Source organism: Artibeus jamaicensis, unplaced genomic scaffold (genome assembly GCF_021234435.1).
Source record: "Artibeus jamaicensis isolate MK-2021 breed Jamaican fruit bat unplaced genomic scaffold, CSHL_Jam_final contig_464, whole genome shotgun sequence".
Lineage (NCBI taxonomy): Eukaryota > Metazoa > Chordata > Mammalia > Chiroptera > Phyllostomidae > Artibeus > Artibeus jamaicensis.
This window is the reverse complement of record NW_026521842.1, coordinates 12,207,362-12,229,054: the sequence shown is the minus strand read 5'-3', so window position 1 is coordinate 12,229,054 and position 21,693 is coordinate 12,207,362. Positions and strand designations below refer to the sequence as shown.

The 21,693-nt window shown below is 38.5% G+C and overlaps 1 protein-coding gene across 5 annotated transcripts in view; it reads left to right on the top strand.

The window, feature by feature from the left end:
* The window catches only part of CNTNAP4 (contactin associated protein family member 4), a 254,062-nt gene that overhangs the window by 79,316 nt on the left and 153,053 nt on the right, over positions 1-21,693 (top strand). For 4 of the 5 annotated variants that reach the window (XM_053666681.1, XM_053666683.1, XM_053666684.1 and 1 more), the window contains exon 3: positions 1,152-1,345. In XM_053666681.1, coding sequence (XP_053522656.1) covers positions 1,152-1,345 — 194 coding nt within the window. The remainder of the gene's footprint in view (positions 1-1,151; positions 1,346-21,693) is intronic. The other variant, XM_053666682.1, reaches the window with a different exon arrangement.

The window sequence follows — 21,693 nt, the reverse complement described above, 5'->3', positions numbered from 1 at the left end:
TATATACTAAAAAATGTGTCAAACCCTATCTCATGACGTTGACAATGATTATCTATTACTTACACAACCAGCAATGTGTTACTCAAGATAAGTAAATCTCAAATAAAGTAGTATTAGTTAAAGTGGAAGAATGAAACATCTGAAGACACACAGTGGTCACATTTATAATTTTCTGGTGTGCATCGGATAAAATGAAACAATAAATTCTGCTCTACCCATTCTTCCTTGAATATACAACAAACTTACATTTCACACTTCTCTGCTGAAGTGCAACTTTCTCTGTGACCTTTTCCGTGATTCCCTCCTCCCCGACCCTCCCACCACCCTCCCGTCTCTTCCTGGGTAAGACAGAACCAGTGGTGCCTTGGTAAACTGGCCGAGGTCGGGGGCAAGTACTAATTGAAGTTGCCAGTTGTGTAGTTTAAATATTCTCACCATAGCCAGTGGCAAAGATTGCTGTGTTTAACAATGGGCTTGCAAAATTTCTGAAAATTCGATGGTCTCTCACATACTGTTGCAAGCCAGATTCCAAAGGGAAGAAGCCTCCATCATTTACTGTGCCGCTGTTGCTCCTGCGCATGCCCTGCCAGTAGTGTTTGTCATGTTGTTTCAAACATGCTTTTCAATGTCAGTTCTTCCTATGGGACTATGAACACAGTGAGGGTAGGGGAGGGACAATTCCTTGAGCATCTTTGTATTCTAAGGCTTAATGGTGTGTACTTCTTACTCTAAGGAGTCTACATGAGCAGATGTAGTTTTCTGGTCGCACCATAGAAGGATCTGAGCAGAGAAACTGAAGGCCAAATCATTATCCAGTAACGCATGTGGGCAGTAAATATGCTATTTCAAAGTGCAGACACGAATGTCCACCTGTTGGATTAAGCACTTGAAACATTCAGTGAGACCCTTAGTTCTTCCCAGTATCAGGAGGTTCTAACACCTGAATTAAATGAATATAATTAACATAGAGTCCATTGATTTATACAAAATTCTTACTTTTTCCCCCTACAATTATGAGAAGTTTTATATTTTGGAACTATGACTTCTTAAGTTCCACAGAGGAGTAAAGTCTTGCTGGCATTTCTTTTCCACTACGACAGATTTTTAACTAATTTTGTTTACTAATATTTCCGTTTCTATTTTCACAAAAGGAGCTGGCGGCTGGTCTCCACTTGTGTCGAACAAATACCAGTGGTTGCAGATTGACCTCGGAGAGAGAATGGAGATCACTGCCGTGGCCACCCAAGGGGGATATGGGAGCTCCAACTGGGTGACCAGCTACCTCCTGATGTTCAGTGACAGCGGCAGGAACTGGAAGCAGTACCGACAGGAGGACAGCATCTGGGTATGTATGTTCCTTTACCAGAATACGCAGTCTCTCAGGGAAGGAAACATAGTCGCCCCTGCATGTCCTCGACAACCTCTTAACCTGAGTCGAGAAATGAATCTTTAGAATTACCTAGAAAATATTTTTCAATAAAATATATGTTAATAATTATTTTCTAATACATTTCATAAATGTATTATAATTTAATAAATTATTACATAATTTATTAAACCACTAAAGGTAAATTTATTTCACAGAGTCCTCAAAAATTGAAAAAAATCCTATTAGTCTACTAAATAGTGTGGAAGTCTAAGTAGACATAACAGGTATAAAAATGTTAAGTTTTGTTCAGTAATGTAGAAATTTTGCATTTTTTAAAAAGTTGGTCAAAAGAATTTATTCCTTTTGTTTCCTCCGATGGCTCTGAGATTTCTGACTTAAATCACCGCCCCCAGACTTTAGTATGGGGAGGTTTTTATATATAATATTTGGAGTATTTATATATTATGTACACCTATATGGAATATATACAGAGACCATTCTCTAGTATTTTTCAAGTGTGTAAGTGAGTAAAAAGCTGTGTTTTATGGATAGGGCTGCAGTTCCTGTAGGAGGGAGATGAGCAGGGAAGCAGCCGTGATAAAGTGGGAGGTGTTTGTAGTTGACTATAAACGCCTGGTGGAGAAAGGAAGCTAAAGGAAGTTTGCCTGGTGGTGAAGAAAGGACTACTTTGTTAGCATAAGAAAATATCGATTTGGATCCTACACAGGCCAGAAACAACATATAGCAATCAAAGAACTCTTTTCCCCCTCTGGCTGAGCTGCCAGAACCAGAGAAAATGAGTAACTTAATGAAGCATCATTCTTAGCACACAGATAATTTGGAAGCCTTTTTGGGCACATAATGATAATTTTCTTTGATCAGTCAACTGCCTCTCTTTTGAGACTTCATAGAACTTCTTTATACATTATAAACTCACTGAACAAATAGACTGTGATTTACTCACCTTTGTGTCTCTGAAGCACTAGGTGGCCATCATTGTGTTTTATTGATGTAAATTGAGTTGAGAAGTAGCCCTGTTCTTTCTCTAGAGCGAACAAAAGTTGGGCTGGTGCCTGTTAGCATTTTTAAGAAAAGCTGCCTTAAAACCCCAAAGCAGGTTGAAGTTGTGTATAAGAGCAAGAATAACTGGATATTATGGTTGAATGAATTTCATGAAAACCATTCAAACTAGGGATAAAATAAACAGTAATTATGAACCAATAACAATGAAAGCTTAATGAGGTATTTATTTTTAACTAGGAGTTTGGATAGTCTTTTACTCTTTCTCTAAATTGAGCATTGGATTTTAAACTATATAAAGGGTGGCTAATTCCTGCTAATATTGAGCTGTGTTAAGTAAAATGTATGTTTTGACATTTTTAAAAATGATAGATTAACCGGGAAAATTGTTTTCCCATTTCTCAAGCTTCGGGACAGCCAAAGCTAGACAGTGCCATTTGCCATTTTTGATTACTCCTATTAAAGGTGAGGGGCCGAGGATGAAGTAGTAGCGTGAATAATACCCTTCACTAATCCAACCCAATCAGTGCAAAGACAGATAGCATCTGTCACAATTACCTGTCAAGGTAATACTGCTTTTTAGACTGTGCTATAATTTGTTGGTGTATTTACTGTCTTTACCTCTTGTGTGTAAGCTGTACCTGGCATGCAGGCAAATATAAATGTTTGTTGAACGAATGAATAAAAGGATGAATGGGTGAATGAATGAATAAATGAAATGCACTTTCTTTTAGGATACTTTTACAGTCACAGAAACTAAAATTGACTTTTCTTTTTAGCACATCTATGTTGTACAGTTAAATATATCCAGAGTTAAGATGGTACATTTCTCTCTTCCCTATAAATTATGAACTTTTTTATGAGAAAGGGTTTATCTTTCTCATCTTTGAATTTCCAGTCTTCAATGTTCAACATGAGTGAATTAGTGAAAAAAAAAAGAAATGAATGAGCATATTTGAATACATTGATTTTCTAAAGTGTGCTTAACTTTGTGCAAAATTGTGGGAGGTATGAAAAGAGCTGATGTTAACATCAGAAAAGATAAAGCACATCAGAAAAAATCAAAGAATGATTCAGAGAAGCATGCAAATAGGAGGTGTAGATTCCTGGAGTTTTGGAAATTGACAGAATATGGAGATCACTGTAGAATGAACTTGTCAAAAGAGCAGGGCTTACATCAGTATTGAAAGAAGCATTATGACTTAGATTATGGAAGGATTAAGGAAGGTATTCCATGAAGCTAGAAATGTGTGAACAAAGCATGGGTGTTGGGGATACCCAGTTTCCTGTGTATTAAACAGTGAGACTACTGTTCATAATGGACTGTTAAGTGTGAAGTCTGGACAATACTTTTAAAAATTCTTAAAAATTTATTTATTCATTTAAATTGTTGTTCAAGTACAGTTTTCTGTCTTTTACTCATATCCTAGCCCACCCCTCTCAGTGCTCCCCACCTCCCTCCCATTTCCACCTCCCTTAGTTGTTGTCTATGTGTCCTTTATACTTGTTTCTGTAAACCCTTCTTCCCCTTTTCCCCTGAAATTCCCTCTCCTCTCTCCTCTGGTCACTGTCCCCCTGTTCTCTATTTCAGTGTCTTTGTTTCTATTTTGCTTGTTTGTTTTGTTGTTTAGCTTCCCGTTAAAGGTGAGATCATATGGTATTTGTCTTTTACCACCTGGCTTATTTCACTCAACATAATGCTTTCCAGTTCCATCCATGCTGTTGCAAAGAGTAGGAGCTCCTTCTTTCCTTCTGCTACATAAAATTCCATTGTGTAAATGTACCATAGTTTTTGGATCCATTCATTTACTGATGGGCACCTAGGTTGCTTCTAATGCTTGGCTATTGTAAATTGTGCTGCTATGAACATTGGTTTCATAGGTTCTTTTGGATTGGTGTTTCAGGGTTCTTAGGATATAATCCTAGCAGTGGAATTGCTGGGACAAAAGGCAGATCCATTTTTGGTTTTCTGAGAAAATTCCATACTGTTTTCCCTAGTGGTTGTACCAGTCTGCAGTCCCACCAACAGTGAACTAGGGTCCCCTTTTCTTCACAACCTCTCCAACATTTGTTGTTTGTTGCTTTGTTTATGATGGTCATTCTGACCAGTGTGAAGTGGTATCTCATTGTGGTTTTAATTTTCATTTCTCTGATAGCTAGCAATACTGAGCATCTTTTCATGTGTCTCTGGATCATCTGTATGTCCTCCTTGTAGAAATGTCTGTTCAAGTCCTTTGCCCAATTTTTAATTGGGTTGCTTGTCTTCTTAGAGTGGAGTCATGTAAATTCCTTGTATATTTTGGAGATTAAACCCTTGTCTGAGGTATCATTGGCAAATATGTTTCCCCATATAGTTGGTTTTCTTTTTATTTTAATACTGTTTAGCCATGCAAAAGCTTTTAATTTTGATGAGATCCCATTTGTTTGTTCTTTCCTTTATGTCCCTTGCTCTAGGGGACATATCAGTAAAAATGTTGCTGTGTGAAATAGCTGAGATTTTCCTGCCTATGTTCTCCTCTAGGACTTTAATGGTGTCACAGCTTATATTTAAATCTTTTACCATGTTGAATTTGTTTTTGTGTATGGTGTAAGTTGGTGCTGGAGTTTCATTTTTTTGCACGTAGCTGTCCAGTTCTCCCAACACCATTTGTTGAAGAGGCTATTTTTACTCCATTTTATGTTACTGCCCCCTTTGTCGAATATTAATTGACCATAAAGAATCGGGTTTATTTCTTAGCTTTCTGTTTTGTTCTGCTGGCCCATGTGCCTGTTTTTATGCCAGTACCAGGCTGTTTTGATTACAGCGGCCTTGTAATACAGTTTGGTACCAGGTGTTGTGATCCCTCCTACTTTGTTCTCTTTTCTCAAAATTGCAGCAGCTATTTGGGTTGCTTTATGGTTTCATATAAATTTCTGAAGTGTTTGCTCTATGTCTGTGAAATATGCCATTGGTACTTTAATAGATATTGCATTGAATCTGCAAATTGCTTTGGGTAGTATGAGCATTTTGATTATGTTAATTCTTTCAATCCATGCACATGGTGTATGTTTCAATTTGTTTGTGTCTTCCTTGATTTCTTTCTTCAGTATTGTGTAGTTTTCTGCATACAGGTCTTTTATGTCTTTGGTTAGGTTTATTCCTAGGTATTTTATTTTTGCTTTTGCTATATCAAATGGGATTTTTTTTCTTGATTTCTGCTTCTGCTGTTTTATTGTTGGTATACAAAAACACCTTTGATTTCTGGATATTGGCTTTGTATCCCACTGTTTTGCCAAAGTCATATATTAGGTTGGGCGGTTTTTTGGTGGAGTCTATAGGATTTTCTATGTATACTATCATTTCATCTGCAAACAGTAACAGTTTTGTTTCCTTCTTTCCTGTTTGGATGCCTCATATTTCCTTTTCTTGTCTGATCGCTGTGGCTAAAACTTCCAATACTATATGAATAGAAGTGGTGAAAGTGGACAACCTTGTCTTGTTCCTGATCTTACTAGAAAAGCTTTTAGCTTTTACCCATTGAGTATGATGTTGGCTGTAGGTCTCTCATATATGGCTTTTATTATATTGAGGAGTGCTCCCTCTATTCCCACTTTGCTGAGTGTTTTTATCATAAATGGGTGCTTCAAATGCTTTTTCCATATCTATTGATATGATCATGTGATTTTTGTCTTTGCTTTTGTTTATTTGATGTATTACACTTACTGATATGTGAAAATTGAGCCATCCTTGCATCCCTGGGATGAATCTCACTTGATCATGGTGTATGATCTTTTTAATGTATTGTTGGATGCAGTTTGCTAATATTTTGTTGAGGATTTTAACATCTATGTTCATCAGTGATAGTGGCCTGAAGTTTTCTTTGTTGTGTCTTTATTTGGTTTTGGGATTAAGATGATGCTGGTTTCATCAAAAGAGTTTGGGAGTCTTCCATCATTTTGGGTTTTTTGAAATAGTCCGTGAAGGATAGGGGTTAGCTCTTCCTTAAATGCTTTGTAGAATTCTCCTGTGAAACCATCTGGTCTGGGGCTTTTGTGCGTTGGGAGTTTTTTGATTACTGCTTCAATTTCATCTGCTGTTATTGATCTATTCAGGCTTTCTGCATCTTCTTCATTGAGTTTTGGGAGATTATATTTTTCTAGAAATTTGTTCATTTCACCTAGGTTTTCAAATTTCTTGGCATACAGTTCTTCATAGTAATTTCTTACAATTTTTGTATTTCTGTGGTGTCCGTTGTAATCTCTCCTCTTTCATTTCTGATTGTGTTTATTTGGGTCCTGTCTCTTCTTTTCTTGATGAGCCTACTTAAAGGCTTGTCGATTTTTTCATCTGTTCAAAAAACCAGCTTCTGGATTCATTGATCCTTAGAATTGTGCTTTTAGTCTCTGCGTCATTTAATTCTGTTCTGATCTTGGTTATTTCCTTCCTTGTACTTGCTCTGGGCTGTCTTTGTTGTTGTTCCTCGAGTTCTTATAGGCATAGGGTTAGATTGTTTGTTTGAAATGTTTCTATCTTTTTTAGGTAGGCCTGTATTGCTATGAACTTGCCTCTCAGGACTGCCTTTGCTGTGTCCCATAAGTTTTGTGTTGTCGTGAATTCATTTTCATTTGTTTCCAGAAACTTTTTTATTTCTTCCCTAATTTCATTTTTGATCCATTCGTTATTTAATAGCATGTTATTCAGTCTTTATGATTTTGAGTGTTTTGGGTCTTTTCCTTGGATTGGTTTCTAGTTTCAGTTTCTTGTAGTTGGAGAAAATGCTTGGTATAATTTCAATTTTCTTGAATTTGTCAAGGCTTGTTTTGTGTCCTATGATGTGGTTTATCTTTGAAAATGTTGCATGTGCATTTGAAAAGAATGTGTATTTAGCTTCTTTGGGATGAAGGGCTCTGTTTTTATCAATTAAGTCCATTTCATCTGGGGTGTTGTTCAGTGCCACAATATCTTTGTTGATATTCTGTTTGGAAGATCTGTCCATTTTTGACAGCGGGGTGTTAAAATCTCCAACTATAATTGTGTTGCTGTCAATATCTTTCCTCTTCATTTCCTCTTGGCCCTTATTGTATTCTTCAATTTCCTTTTGGAAATTGTATTCTTCATTTCCTCTTGGCCTTTATTGATAGTTTCTATTTCCTTTTTCATGTTGATATAGTTTCCAGTGAGTTTATTGTAGTTTCCCTGTAGTTTCTGGTAGCTTATTGTGTGCTCATTGAGCTTTCTGGTAACCATTGCTTTGAATTCAGTATTGGATAGTTGACTTGCCTCCATTTCATTTAGCATTCTTTCTGAGACTTCCTCCTTTCCATTCATTTGGGGATCGTTTCTTTGTCTTCCCATTGTTTGTGAGAGTCTTCTTGTTAGGTTCATCTACTGAACTTGATCTGTTCTGGCTCCCTGGGATTATGGTGTGAACTTTTGTGGTAGAAGACCTGTGAGATTCAGTGGTGTAGTCTCCTTGGGCTGTCATTTAAGTTGGTTCTGTTTGTGTCTTTGGGTTTTGATTGTTTCTGGGTCTTTCTTTAGTCCTTCCCACCAGCTGGTTAACTGAGGGCCACTCTGTGCACTACCTCTTGTATTTTGTTGTGCTGATGAGGGCAGGTTGTGTTGAAGCTAGTTCTTCTGCATGTACAAGGTTTTGAGGATTCTCTTTTGTTCTCGTTCAGTTGTTTGCCTTGGGTAGTTTCTCCACTATTTAGTTGTGTTTCCAGATTGGTCCTGGATTGAGATTTGTGTGGTTTCCACTTCCTCCTTCACTTTGTTCTGTTGTTATCTGTTGGTGGTTCCTTTGTTGTTGGGTTTCCTCTTCCAGTGGGGATCCTGGTGTTTACTGCTTCTGTCTACTCTTTTTTTTTGTGATCAGTTGGAGGGGAAGGCAAAATGGTTTAAGACAGCAACAGAGTGTTCTATGATATTTATAGTAGCAGCTGGTAGAGAAGAGATAGGAGATCCTTTGGCTATGTATAGTGTTAACCGTGATTTTCTGCCCAGCTAGCCACTTTTTAGAAAGGATGGAAAGAAGATAAGACTCTTGTTGGGGAGGGAAGGATCGTGAGTTGGATCTAGAAAGCAGTGAGGTTGTGGGAGGTGAGATTCTGAGGTAAGGTGAGAGCAGAGGATAGTGAATAGGTGTAGTGTGTGAGAGAATAGAGTTAACCACCACAGTAATAGAATTCAGGAAACCGTGAAGTGGGCTAAGATCCAGGAGGGGTGTTGTGAACTATTTACAATTGTATGGAACAGTTATTATTTACAATAATATGAGAGCAACAATCATATGACTGAATCTATGTAATCTGGATAATAAGAATAGGGGGTGCAGGACTTTGAGTAGTGTGCTAAAGGAACACAAGTGATGTGAAGGACAGTAAATTAGCAAGAGAGAACAGGGGAAACCTGTCAAATGATACACTATAACCTGCCAAGCAAAGAAGACTATACAGAAAGAAGAGGAATACGAAAATACTATTAAAATAAAAGATGGAAGAATAATGAAAAAATAAGAATACAAATATGTAGTAACTTGCTGTTTCTCTGCACTAGTAAAGTGGAATTTGTCTCACTGTTTCAACTCTTGGGATGTCCCCTCTTTTGGTCCAACTCTGGTCCTTTCATAGTTCCAGATTTTTTTTGTCTCACTGTGGGTACTTAAAAAGAAAAAAAAAAGCAGGAGAAGGGAGGAAGAAGAGATAAAATTGGAAAGAAAGGAAGGAATAAAATAAGAATGAAGGAAAGAGAGCAAAAAGGTTTTGAAAGATAAAACAATAATAAAAATTAAAAAAATAAAAGATTTCTAAAAACAGCAACAAAAAACACCTCTCATTCGTTTCAAACTGGCCAAACCAGTTTTTCTGATCTTGCTGGCTGCAGCAGGCTGAGGGGTGATTGGTATGACCTTCCTTCCTTTCCAATGTGTACTCAGTCAGTCTTGCGTGCCCTGCCTGTGGAGCTAGTCTGACACCTCTTGGTGCCTTTGGTGTGGATTTCAGGTCTTCTTCAGAGGCTCTTTCTCTGGGTTACTGCTGTGGGCTGGGGCGCGGGTGTGCCCACGCTTGGCCAGGCTGCCTTGGTTCCTTCCCAGTGCAATGGGGGTACCAGGGCCTTCCATTGTAACCTTCTGCCCAACCTTGGGATCCCTGCCCGGCTGGGAGGGGCGTAGGCCCAGCAGCTGTTGCAGGAGAATTCCCCAGTTTTTCTTTCTTTTTTTTTCCCCCAGTTTTTCTTTTTGAGAAATTGCTCCTACTCAAGCCTGCTGCTCTGTACAGCCTAATTCTCCAGCCAGATTGGTGACTGTTGGAGTCGGTTCTCGTCACTGTGCGACTCTCAACTCTCCCAAGCCAGCAACCACAGACTCTGCGGGTGATCCCAGACCCTGTGTATTTGCCTCTTTGTCCTATTTCCCTCTGTGACTTCAAGCAACCAATCTCTCTGGGTGCTGCTTAAACCTTGTTTGGCTGGGGAGGGAGGGAGCAGTTGACCCAGCTCTCTCCCAAAGACTCTGTGGCAAACCCGCTGCTCCCAAGGACTCTGTGGTAGACCCAGGGCTGGCACTGGGCCTGGGGATACAGATGCCCTGGTCCCTGTGCTGGCCCCTGGGACCTTATTGTTCTGAAGCACACTCTCTTTACCTTCTGGTTTTCTAGTGTCCGCTACTATTTTTGGTCTCTCATTTTCATATATGCTGGGGTACTGTTGGTTGTTTGCTCTCTTCCTCCGTAGATCAGCCAGGTTTTTCTCCTGTGTATAGGGGGAAGTGGAATCTGTTCCCTCCTACTTTGTTGCCATCTTCCTGGACAATACCTGGACAGCTGTAATAGCATAATCAATAAAATATTCTAAAAACAGAAGTTAGAACAAAAAAAGAAAGCTTATGGATAACTTCGAATGTCAAGATCAAAATTAAGACTTGGTGCATCAGGTACAATGACTATACATAAAATAGGTAAGGTTATAGTGTAGATAAAACAACTCCAAATACTCAGAACTCGGTGTTTGATATACATACACATGTAATCATGCCATGGTCCCAGGCAGGCAGCAGAGTTCTGTTCCACTCCACAGTCACTCAGGTCCCACTCTGAGGGCAGCTTGCTCTTTGTGTGAGTCTGCAGTTCGCCAAAGCAGGAAAACTGAAACTCGGTGATGTTTTTACCTGGAATAACACAGATCACTTCAATTTGGACTTTTTTTCCCCACCAAAGAACAATTTTTAATTGATGTCTATAGTAAGGGATGTAGCCTTTGGTCGCATTTTACAAATATGTATTTCCTAACTTATTTTTCTTTCTCTGGCAATTTTTTTTTGCTCATTTTTCTACATGTTATGGGATCTATACAAATTAAACAAAACATGACAGTTTTCTTAACAGCTTCATAGTTTCTTCCAGATGATACAAATAAATCGATGAAAGAGAGTTAGGAAACACATAGGCATTATGCAAGTATGTGATGGAAAGAGAAGAAAAGACGATTGTTATAAATTTAAAAACAAAGTAAAACCCGTCGACAGGGACTGCGCAGCGCAGGGAGGATGCCTCACACTCCCCTCCTTTGACCCCATTTCAAGCACCAGAGAAAACAGAGACTTCTGTACACTTGGAAGGACTGATAAAACCCTGCTGCTCTTCACAAGTAATCTTTAAAAATTAGGGTAAATATTTTATTTATTATACAGGTCATGTGCATATTTAATAGACTTGTTAACTTCACAGATTTATGATATTTAAAAGTAATACATTGAAACATTTCTTTAGAATAAAATTTATAGTCCAGTGCTCATCAATGTAATTTATACCAAGTACTCTACTAGATGGCATATAAATACTTTCCCCCAAATTTGAAAATGCAAGTCACTAAAGTGTTGCTCTCCATTATGCTAAGTGAAATAAGCCAGGTGGTGAAAGACAAATACCGTATGATCTCACCTAGAAGTGAAACCTAATCAACAAAACAAACAAATGAGCAAAAGAGAACCAGAGACTTGGAAATAAAGAACAAACTGACAGTGACCTGAGGGGAGGGGGAAGAGTTAAGTGGGCACAAGACAAGGAACACAAATAGAGGATTCACGGGCAAGGACAATGAGGGGGGGATTGACCGTGGGGGTGGGGAAGAGTATGGGGGAGAAAGGTGGGGCAACTGTAACTGAACAACAATAAAAAATAAAATTAAATTAGAAAAAGAAAGAAAATAAGAATATATCAATAAAAAAATCAAGTCTTGCTCTCAAATTGAAGACAAAATAAACTCCCTTGACATCTATGATCAAAAGACTTTTTAAAGTCAGTTTATTGTAAATGATTGAAAAAGTTAGTGTAAGGTATAATTTTCACTCATTTAAGAACAATTGCTGAAATTTCATGACACTAACATTTTAGAAATTATTTTAAGTAGATCAACATGCACAGAAACTTTACACTTTGTAGCTAAATTATGCGAATTCTCTCTGATATCAGCCCAAGATTCTTTTACACCGCAGACAGTAAGGACAGGGAATGGGATGCTACCAACTTTACAAGTTCTTTAGGGAAATATGATTGTTATGCACAAGAATAGTTTTCTTTTTTATATTGAATTCAATTATACCTCATTTTTCACACACAAAAAACCCTGTAGCATATTTCTAAAGTTAGTACATTTTTTAAAAATTAGAAGCGTCTGATGTCATGGTTCTGGGTTGGCTGATGAAGGACACGAAGGCCTGTGACACAGTCAATTGGAGAGAAGTATCACCTGTCACCCAGTATTTATGCCGTCCTTATCACTGTGAATGATTGAGTTGCTGACTCTGTAAGCCAGGCAGGGCAGGAACACTACCTGCAAAGATTTTAACATATATTTTTCTTCTATCAAATAAGTAGGCGACTGGGGGTTTTTATCAGAAACCACAGGAGGGGGAAACACAAGAAGTGCATGGCGAGCTCGGTGGACTCCCACCGACTGGGTTGCATCTTTCCTGGCCCCTTTGCTATGCTGAGCCCTCTTCTGAATGACCTAAGACTGCAAAAATTATTTGTAGTGAGATAAAGTACAAGGGTACTAAGGCCACACACGTCAACACGTCAAATCACCAGCCTTATTAATACATCATAGTACTTGCCTCAGTGCTTGGACAGATGCCTGGAGAATGCCGTAAGCTTCTTCTGCCTTTCAGTGGTACCTCTACTCTAATGCCAAAAAGACATTTTTTATTCAAAGTGTACATTATTAGCCTACATCCTCAGGGAATCTCCTGTTTATATATCTACTTAACTATGAGTTCTCCATCCTCTTGAAAATGAAAATGAGTCAGCTAGTAATATGAGGGTGAGGGTAGCTGCATGTAGGTTTGTAATGTAGTATCAGTCATGAATCAGAACAGTTAGTTTGCTAGGCACCTCCTCTGTCAAGGAGTGTGGTTTATCTTACTGTACTGCGTGAGTGCCGATTCTGTAACAATTTATACCTGTCCCTTCTCTTAAACGTCTTTGAACGCGTATATTGATATGTAATATACAGAAATATGTGAATGCCTATGAACTACAGGTACACATTACAGTAATATAAGATAAATGGTAATGTTGCTCCACATTCTTCAAATGGATCCGTCTCTAAGCAAGCACATTAAAAATTATTTGCAGAGGGTGCGTAGAGTTAGCCAGAGGTTTGATTTGGTGCCCTCTTCACATTGCACACTCACATTCAAGATCATTCTGAAATCATCAACCAGAGAACAACATGTTCTAAAAACACTTTACAACTTGTGTCTCACAGTCTGCTGTGTGGCAGTTTAGTGACAACATCACCCCCTTTTCTCTGTTTCTCTTGTCGTCTCTGTGGTGCGATGTCACAGATGTCTGCTCTTGTCCCCTCTCAGTCTCCGGCCCCGGCAGGCTGCCTTTGGCGTCCTTCTCTCCTGGAAGCAGCTCCGTGCTTCGGAAATGTTTCTTTATTGTCCTTTGTGACTTAGGCAAGGGGACCTTCTAGAAGATGAATGCATTAGGCTCTCTTTCTTACATTTTACATTTTAATTGCCAAACTTATTTAGGATATTTCAATCAGAGAAGAGGTTTGAAAAATATACAAGTTTAAAGCTAGAAATGAGATAAGACAGCATTGATACCATATAGTTCTTAAAAATCTAAGAGACTCTTCCTATTTTTAAAAAAGATAATTCGATAATATGCATAACATAAAGATAAGTTTTTGAAATCAGTAATTTATCGTCCTCCATGTGAATAAGGAGGTAGATAATATAAAAGGAATACATACTCCACTTATAATACAACTAAGAATGAATAAACATCAAGAAAAAAACTTAAAATGTACAAGATATATGAAAATAATATTTGGAGTATTATTTAAGGACTTAGAAGATGACTTGATTGAATGCAAGGATGTATCTGTTTTGAAATAAGAAACAGTATTATAAAGCTACTCATTCTGCCTAAAATAATCCTTAAAAGTAGAATTATTCTGAATTTCCCATATAAACAGTGTATATGAAAACATAGGTAAATTAGCAAAAATAACAGTGGTAAGGATAATCTACATGCTAGGAAAATCTTATAAATCTGTATTAATTGAAACACAATTTTGATGCATTAAAACATAGTGGAAAGAACAAAATTTAAAAATCTATTCCTAAGCCCAAATACATTTAAGGATTTGCCTGAGGTAGATACAGCACTGAAAACATGTGAGGGGCTACAAATTAGTCAATATGGAACTTGGTAAACTAGAACCTGTAGAAGAATAAATAGTATTTTTTATGTCAAAATAGATTTCAGATGAATCAAATACTTGACACAGACTCAAAGAAAATATTTAAAAAAACACAGGACAGTGTTTAGATAAACATAATATTGAAAAGGACATGTCTTTCCAAGCAAGAGAACCAAACCCAGGTGCCATAGAGGAAAAGATGAAAAATCAGATAATACTGAGAAAGTACCATGAAGAAACAGCATAACAACATTAAAGGAATGTAAATGGAAAAATAGTTTTAGCGTGTGTGGTGGCAGTGCCCACTTGGACTCAGCAGCAGTGGTCCTAGATTAAGATGGGCGTGCAGACTGGCTATGACTGAATATTCATTCTGCTGCCAGTTCACTTAGATTCAGAAAAGGATACAGGGCAGGAAACTGCATAGCATGTACAACAACACTAATGGATGCTCAGTTATGCTGGACAACTTCTAAATATGCCAGCACCTTAAACTGGGATAAACTTAGTGACTACGGACAAGGCTGAGTGGGTACGCCACTACAGATCAGTAAAGCCATCAGCTGCAGGGGCCTTCCAGCCTTTACCATGCTAATGAGGTAACTCCTCCGAGACATTTGCCGGCCCTGTTCTCTGCTGTATCTGCATCTTGTCCATTCCAGGTTACTCACTGATTATAGATTATGTCTGTAATTTTCCAGATCTTACTGCATACTTGAGTTCTGATGCCCAGGCAGCATCCATGCCAAGTAAAATGGTATTTGAGATTTAAAAATATGGTCCCAGGTGATTCAAAGCATGGCAGCCATTGGTTGTCCCATAAACAAACTTGACAATCAAGTTCAGATTTTTAGCTCAGTATACAATCCTCTGGATGCCAATTCATCTTAGCTCCAGTATACATTACTTGAGTTTATATTACAAGAAGGATTTGGCTAAAGATTTAGGCTAGGCAAAAAAAAAAGATGTATATGTATATATACATTTTTGTTGACTAACTATCCTAATGAGAAAGACCTAATTTCTTTATTATTTAAAGTAATGCTATTCAATATGATAGCCAGTAGCTATGTAAGACTATTTAAATGTAAAATTTTATTAGTTAAAATGAAAGAAAATTAAAAAAATAAAGTTTCTCATTCACACCATCCACACTTTAAGTGCTCAGTAGCCGTATGAAGCTGGTGGTTACTGTACTGGTGCAGTTCTAGGGCATAGCCATCATAGCCAAAATTCTACTGCTACATGTATAAAACATTTTTTAAAGTTAATAATAAAAATTGAGTTAATTTTGTTCAAAGAAAGAGGCAAAATATATACAGGCAATTGATAGAAAGGAAAACACAGTATGTAAATATGTAAAATTGTGTCCAACCTCATTCAATATTGAAGAAATGCAAAGTAAAACAAGTGTTAGGTAACACTGTCTAAAAGATTGAAACAAATGGGAATGTTGGAACTATAGTGTTAACACATAATTTTCCAAGTTGCTGTCTGTAACAAAACAACGTCTTTAATTTTAATAAATTTGCATTAAATGTAAAGGCTTCTCTTTACAAAATTTCAGCTACTGCATCAAAACCATGGTATTATAGATATTACTGTTTAATAGAAAAGGAAGCTAAAAATGAATTTTAAAGAAAAGCATTTTAAAATCGTAAGAATGAACACTTATTAAATACTATATGCCAAGCACTGTTCTACATGCTGCTCTATATATTTAGTCAGTTAATCTTCACAATCCAGTGAGTTAGGGACTATGATGCTGAGCACTTTGTAGTTAAGAAACCTGAGGGATGGGGAGGTTATTTCTCCAAGGCCATGTAGGTAGATGGGGCCTGGTTTTGATCCCGAAGAGTCTAGTGTGAAAGTATCCCCTATACTGTGTGTTCAAGGATCAAGTGTTATGAAATTAGCACTTCGAGGCGGACTCAGATGACTCAAGACGGGAAAACACTGCCGTGGGGTGTGAGGGGAAGGCACTCGCACACTGCTGGCAGGAGAACACATTGGCACAGACCGTTTAAGGAAGGGACCCCAAAACAGTGGTGCTGGTCAGTGGTCCATGTCTATCCAAGTATGTAAAAGACACCAGAAGGCAACTCAGACAACTCCAGGGATTTACCCTGCGTTTACCTGCACTGTGCAAAAGAAACATATGTAAGGGTAGCCATCGCCTGTAACAGTAAAATAACCTTGATCCAATTCACCAGCACTTCATTTGCTTAAGTAAATTACAGTACTGCACCTCTATGCAATGGAATGATGTATGGCCATCAAAAACAGATGATATAAGAATATACTGGCCATTTCTGCAGTTAATGTATACTGAGCTGTTATTTGAGACTAAAGAATGAATCATAAGGAGTGAAGAGAAAGAGCTGGGCAATCGATGGAATATATGTTTGTTTAATAAAAGCACAAGTAAATATTAGGTTTACATGAGATTTCAGCTGGGGAAAGACAAAGGATGACAGAGGAGAATGGAGAGGAACTAGTCCAAGTCCTGAATTTTTAAGAAAAACAGGTAATGGACATTTCCTACTTGTTATATGACATTACCTTGTATCATTTGTTGATAATAGAAAGTCTGTGGGAGATATCAGTATGAAGCATTATATATTATTTATCAATAATCTAAAAATATATTTCTATTTGTACAATAGTTGGGTGATCTTTGGTCATAACATGACAGACTAGAGAAACATCTTAGCTCTGATACTAAGCTGAGATCTGAGTCAGTGCCCCACCAGAAAAGCAGAAATCACTGTGGGCGTCTGATAGTGGGAAGTCACCACAGGAGGTTGGTTGTAGGTGATCAGTCCAATGCAAGGGGCAGAGGCAGCACAGGGCTCAGCAACAGCAACTGGATACTATGACTCCAAGAGCTGGAGGGATAAAGAGAAGGTGGTGCTTCCAGAGCCAAGAGGCTGACATTGTTCAGTTAGTTCTAGAACCATGGCAGGGGCTGCCCATGAGAGGGTTATGGAAACAGGAGCCTTGTAAAATACAGCTGCTTACCAAGAAGTTGCTTGAGGCAGAGCAGAAGAGGGAGAAACATCCTGGCTTCTCCCTCTCACCCACCAATCTCTTTCTAGAGATTCTCTAGAGAGAATAACCCACCAATCTCTGTCTAGAGATTCTCTAGAGAATCTCTAGAAAGAGACTGGTGGAAACTTGCTAACACACAAGCCCAGTCTGCCTCACTCAATCTTCCCATGCCTCAGAACAGAGCAGGGAAACAAAGGTACATGGTTCTAAGACAAATAAGAAAATGACCAGTACAGGCATAAGAAGGTATGTTGCTAAGAATGACTCACCACTATGAGCTGCTTGTTTTTTTTAAACTTACAGAATGAAGAAAGAGTCCAGGTACTTACTGGGTGATCTCTCGTTCCCTTTCAGTTGCAAAATTGCATGCTTCCCCTTCAACTCACAAAGAAATTTGATCAATAATATTTTGATACTGAAGAAATTGAGATTTAAGATAGTAAGTCTTCCCCACTCACATTTATGTTAACTAGTTCAGTGTTTATAAAATTTTGTATTTAGCTATCTTTCCTTCTGCTAATATTTATGAGTATGCAAAGCTAGCAAAAAACAGTACTTCAGTATACCTAGAGAAAGGAATTTATGGTGAAAATGAAATCATTGGTTTAGGGTCATTTTTTTTTTACATACAGTCTACTCTAAGGCAGTAGAATTATGCTATCTTTAATAAGTTATAGATTTAATCCTTTGTTCTTTATCAAAATATGTACTGTAGTTCGAAGTATAGATTGGCTTTCTATGTGGGAAAGATAGCTTTGTTCCTCATGAAACATTCTGCAGATGAGTGCCAAGGCTCACTGCCGAGGACCAGGTAGTAGAGAATATATGTGGATTCATACACACCTGTTGTTGCTTGTGGGTTGGTGCTGTTACATGCATTTGGTGTACAAAAACCAGCACGCTTCCTGTATTTCATTGAAATGTTTTGCTTGGCTTGCAGCCCTTATGGCTCCGTCCAGCTCTAAACCTGACATGTTTAATTGACAGCTCTGTCGTGTACCACGGCTCCAGTCTCAGATGCTTAATTGTTATTCTCAGGACATTTATCAAGGTTCCTTCTACTTGCACACTTTTCTTCTGGGTCATGCTCTTCCTTTATCTGAGGTAGGCTTGTCAAATAGCGCATCGCTTCCCACTCAGGGCCTTCCAACCACTTATTCTCCAGTCCCCTGTTCCCCATCACTTTTCCAGTTTTCACTAACTTACATCTAGGGTCTTATTTCCAACAAATCTGCATTGTGTTCTTTCCAGGAAGTCTTTCTGGATTACTTTTCATGGTTTGTTATATATAACTTTAACCAGCTGAATTTCAAACTCATTCATACATGTTTCATTCTCTTTCACTCTGCTTACATGTTTCCCTTTAGTTCAAATTATATACTTGACATAAATACGTACCCATGTATTTATGGTTAAATGCTACTGGCTAAAATGCATAGTACATGTACCGTCTCCATGAAACAGTGTAATCATTTCTTAATTAAGGCTGTGAATTCCTAGGAGATTGGAACACCATGCTTTTTGGCTAGTGTGGTTTAGAATAGATATTAATCATACCACAATAGTAAAAGGGAACTCTTTTATGATTACTTACTTCAAATCCAAAATACAGTAATCTGGTGATGTGTGTTGTGGTTTACAATGCAGCAGTCTGTGTATGTACTGAGATGCGTGCATCTGATATTTCACATAAACTGTGAAGGGAAAACTCCAAGTCATAACAACTGGGACTTGAATCGTGGCTTTATTAATTCATGTTCCCAGTTGCCTTTAGTACTCATACCTCTAAGTTGGCTTTGTCTGACATTTTCTGTCTATATGTGTATTGTTATCTGCATCCTACTCTTTTCAGAAATGCTCACAGAAAATAATCCTTTGGGTGACATAGAAGAACCATGCCTTAGAAACAATTCACATGTGAGGGAATTTGTCCAGAAGTAGCTATGAGTATGAACGGGGGAAAGAAAACAGCAAGCAAAAATGCTAGGAAATATTCCACAGAGCTGCGTCTATAAATCAGAGAGATGCAGCTCAAAAGAAATTATATTTGATTTGTATTCTGAAAATGAAATTTTTATTTGACTTTGAACTCCTGTCTTCCAGTCTCCATTTCTTATTGTTATTATTAATCTCTCATTCTGAAAGGTTGTCTCCTTTTGGAGCCTTGAACATTTTAAGTACTTAATAATAGGTTCTTTTTCAGTACGAGAGAGAGGAGAGAAAAATTGCTGGAGCAGTGAAAAGAGATCCTCCGGGAGCAGTGGCTTTATTACAATATGCCAGAGTTATCATGAGTTGGGGGTGGCCTGGGGAATATCAGTTTAAGGGAAAAACTTGTATTTATTTTAGCAAGTTTGTGGAAAGTTGTAGGAAATTGTCCCAAGAGCTACAAAGCTATTATGGTAATAGCAGTACTATCTTTACACCTGAAATAACAAAAGGTTAAGATTATTTTTAACTATGCCACTTTGGAAATCGCTTTTCCCATCCTTAGATCAGAATCAACATGTGAATTAATTAAGCTCACCATGTTATTTATGATCTCTTTAAAAATCAGCATGTCAAAAATGACAAGTAAATACTGAAATGTCTCTCAGTTGGAAAGGAATTGGTCTAGCCAGTCTCCTTTTTCTCATAAAATCAAACCCTTCTGATATGTGTACACATAGCACTGAATTTCCATATGGGTGACTCTCACTTTCTTAGTTTGTACTTTTAACTTCTTAGCCTTTCAATATTTAATCTGCCTGAGCTGAATAAAGTGTATGCTTGATTATAGCACCCTTTTGGAAAAGAAATTTTCACCAATAAGGAGCTACATTTTGTGTGATTAGAACAGATGTATATCTATGGAAATAATTCCTCATCTCACCCCACTTTGAACATCGCATGGAGCTTCACACTGCAGTCATTTGCCTTGTGGGGAACCTGTGTGACTTTTTATGGTGGACCACACCATAGAACAAGGGCTGTCTCCTACCTCCTCTTCAGGAAAAGTCCTTGTGAGTCACCTCTCCTCTCTTTTCTTCCATTGAAGTTCATCTTCCGATAATTGGGGGCAAGTGTAGCAAACACCATCAGTACACTGTCCTAATTTCTGTATGCGTGCTTACAGTGGCTTTCTGGACCCCATGGCCCTATTTCTTGTGTCTGAGCCCAAGGTACTTGAATAGTTGGAATGTCAAATCAAGTCCAGTTGAAAGTGCCAGAGCTATAACACAAAAAGAAGAGACAAGAGTCTGTGGGTGGCAGTTAAGGATTCGTCTCTGTTATCAGATCGCCTGCCTTCAGATGCGGTCACCATCTCTTACAAATTGTGTAATATTAAGCAAGTTGTGTTTGTCTTCTCTGCATAGTGGGCATAGCAATGTCACATTCTTGAAAGAATTTGTGTGAAAATCAAATGGAAAAGAAAATGAAGAGGAAGAGAAGGAGGAGGAAGGAGACAGAGAGGAGAGTGAGAGAGGAGGGAAGGAAAGGAAGAAGCTTTTCGTAAGTAAATGCCAAAAAAAATTCATGCAAAATTAACAAGAGATCTGATGTTATCAGCAATTCAGCCAACAAGTGAAGCAGGTGAGGGTAAATGGCTGAGTGAATGCAGTGGGTTTTGGAAAGGAAACATGATGAGGAGGAGAGGAGAGAAAATAGCAAATACCTTTCCCAACAGTTTGGCTGTGTAGAGAAGGGGAGTGGAATGGCGATAAAGGGACAGGGATGAGTGGTGCATGGATAAAAGGAGGCTTTGTGAGTGGAGAGACTTGAACAGGGTAATAATATGAGTGCTTCAGCCTTTGGAGGTCCAGAGTTTGAACAGGAAGGCAATTCCGTAGTAGGTAATAGAGCAAGGGGATCCAGATCACACTTGATTCTGAAGAGAAGCATATCTTCTCATGAAAAAAGGGGGGAAAAAAGTAAAGACAGGTTTGAACTTCAGTCTGTAGAAAGGGCCCTTTATGTGCAGAAGATCCCGTATTCACTGAGAACAAAGAGAGAGAAGTGAGAATGGAGCCAACTAGGAAAAAATCCCAACTTAGCAATGAGAGACCATCTTAGGCTGGAGACCACAGTGCACAGGGCAGCCGTGTGCACTGTCGTGTGGTTTTCTCCAGCTGTGGGCAGCTGCCCATGTGTGGGAGCAGAGGGCTTAGATTCTTGGTTTGACCCAGGGGTGCAATCTGTGGGGACACTGTCACGGGAGGACTTGAGGATAAGGGCACGCGTGGGCTGGTGAGAGCACAGGAAGGGAAGTACCATAGAGTTAGCACCATGTATGGGAGTGAAATCAAAGGGGTGCTGATGGATGGTGGGGTTAGTCAAAGTTCTCCAGAGACATGGAACCAACAGGATGCATACAGATTTATTTTAAGCAGTTAGCTGGTGGTGTGGCATGCTCAAAATCTTCCTGGATAGGCTGGAAGACCGGAGACCCAGGGAAGAGTTTCAGCTCGAGTCCAAAGCAGTCTGTTGGCAGAATTTCCTCTTCTTCTGGTGAGGTCAGTCTTTTTTCTGCAAAGGTCTTCAATGATTGGAGGAGGTCCAGCCACATCATGAAGAG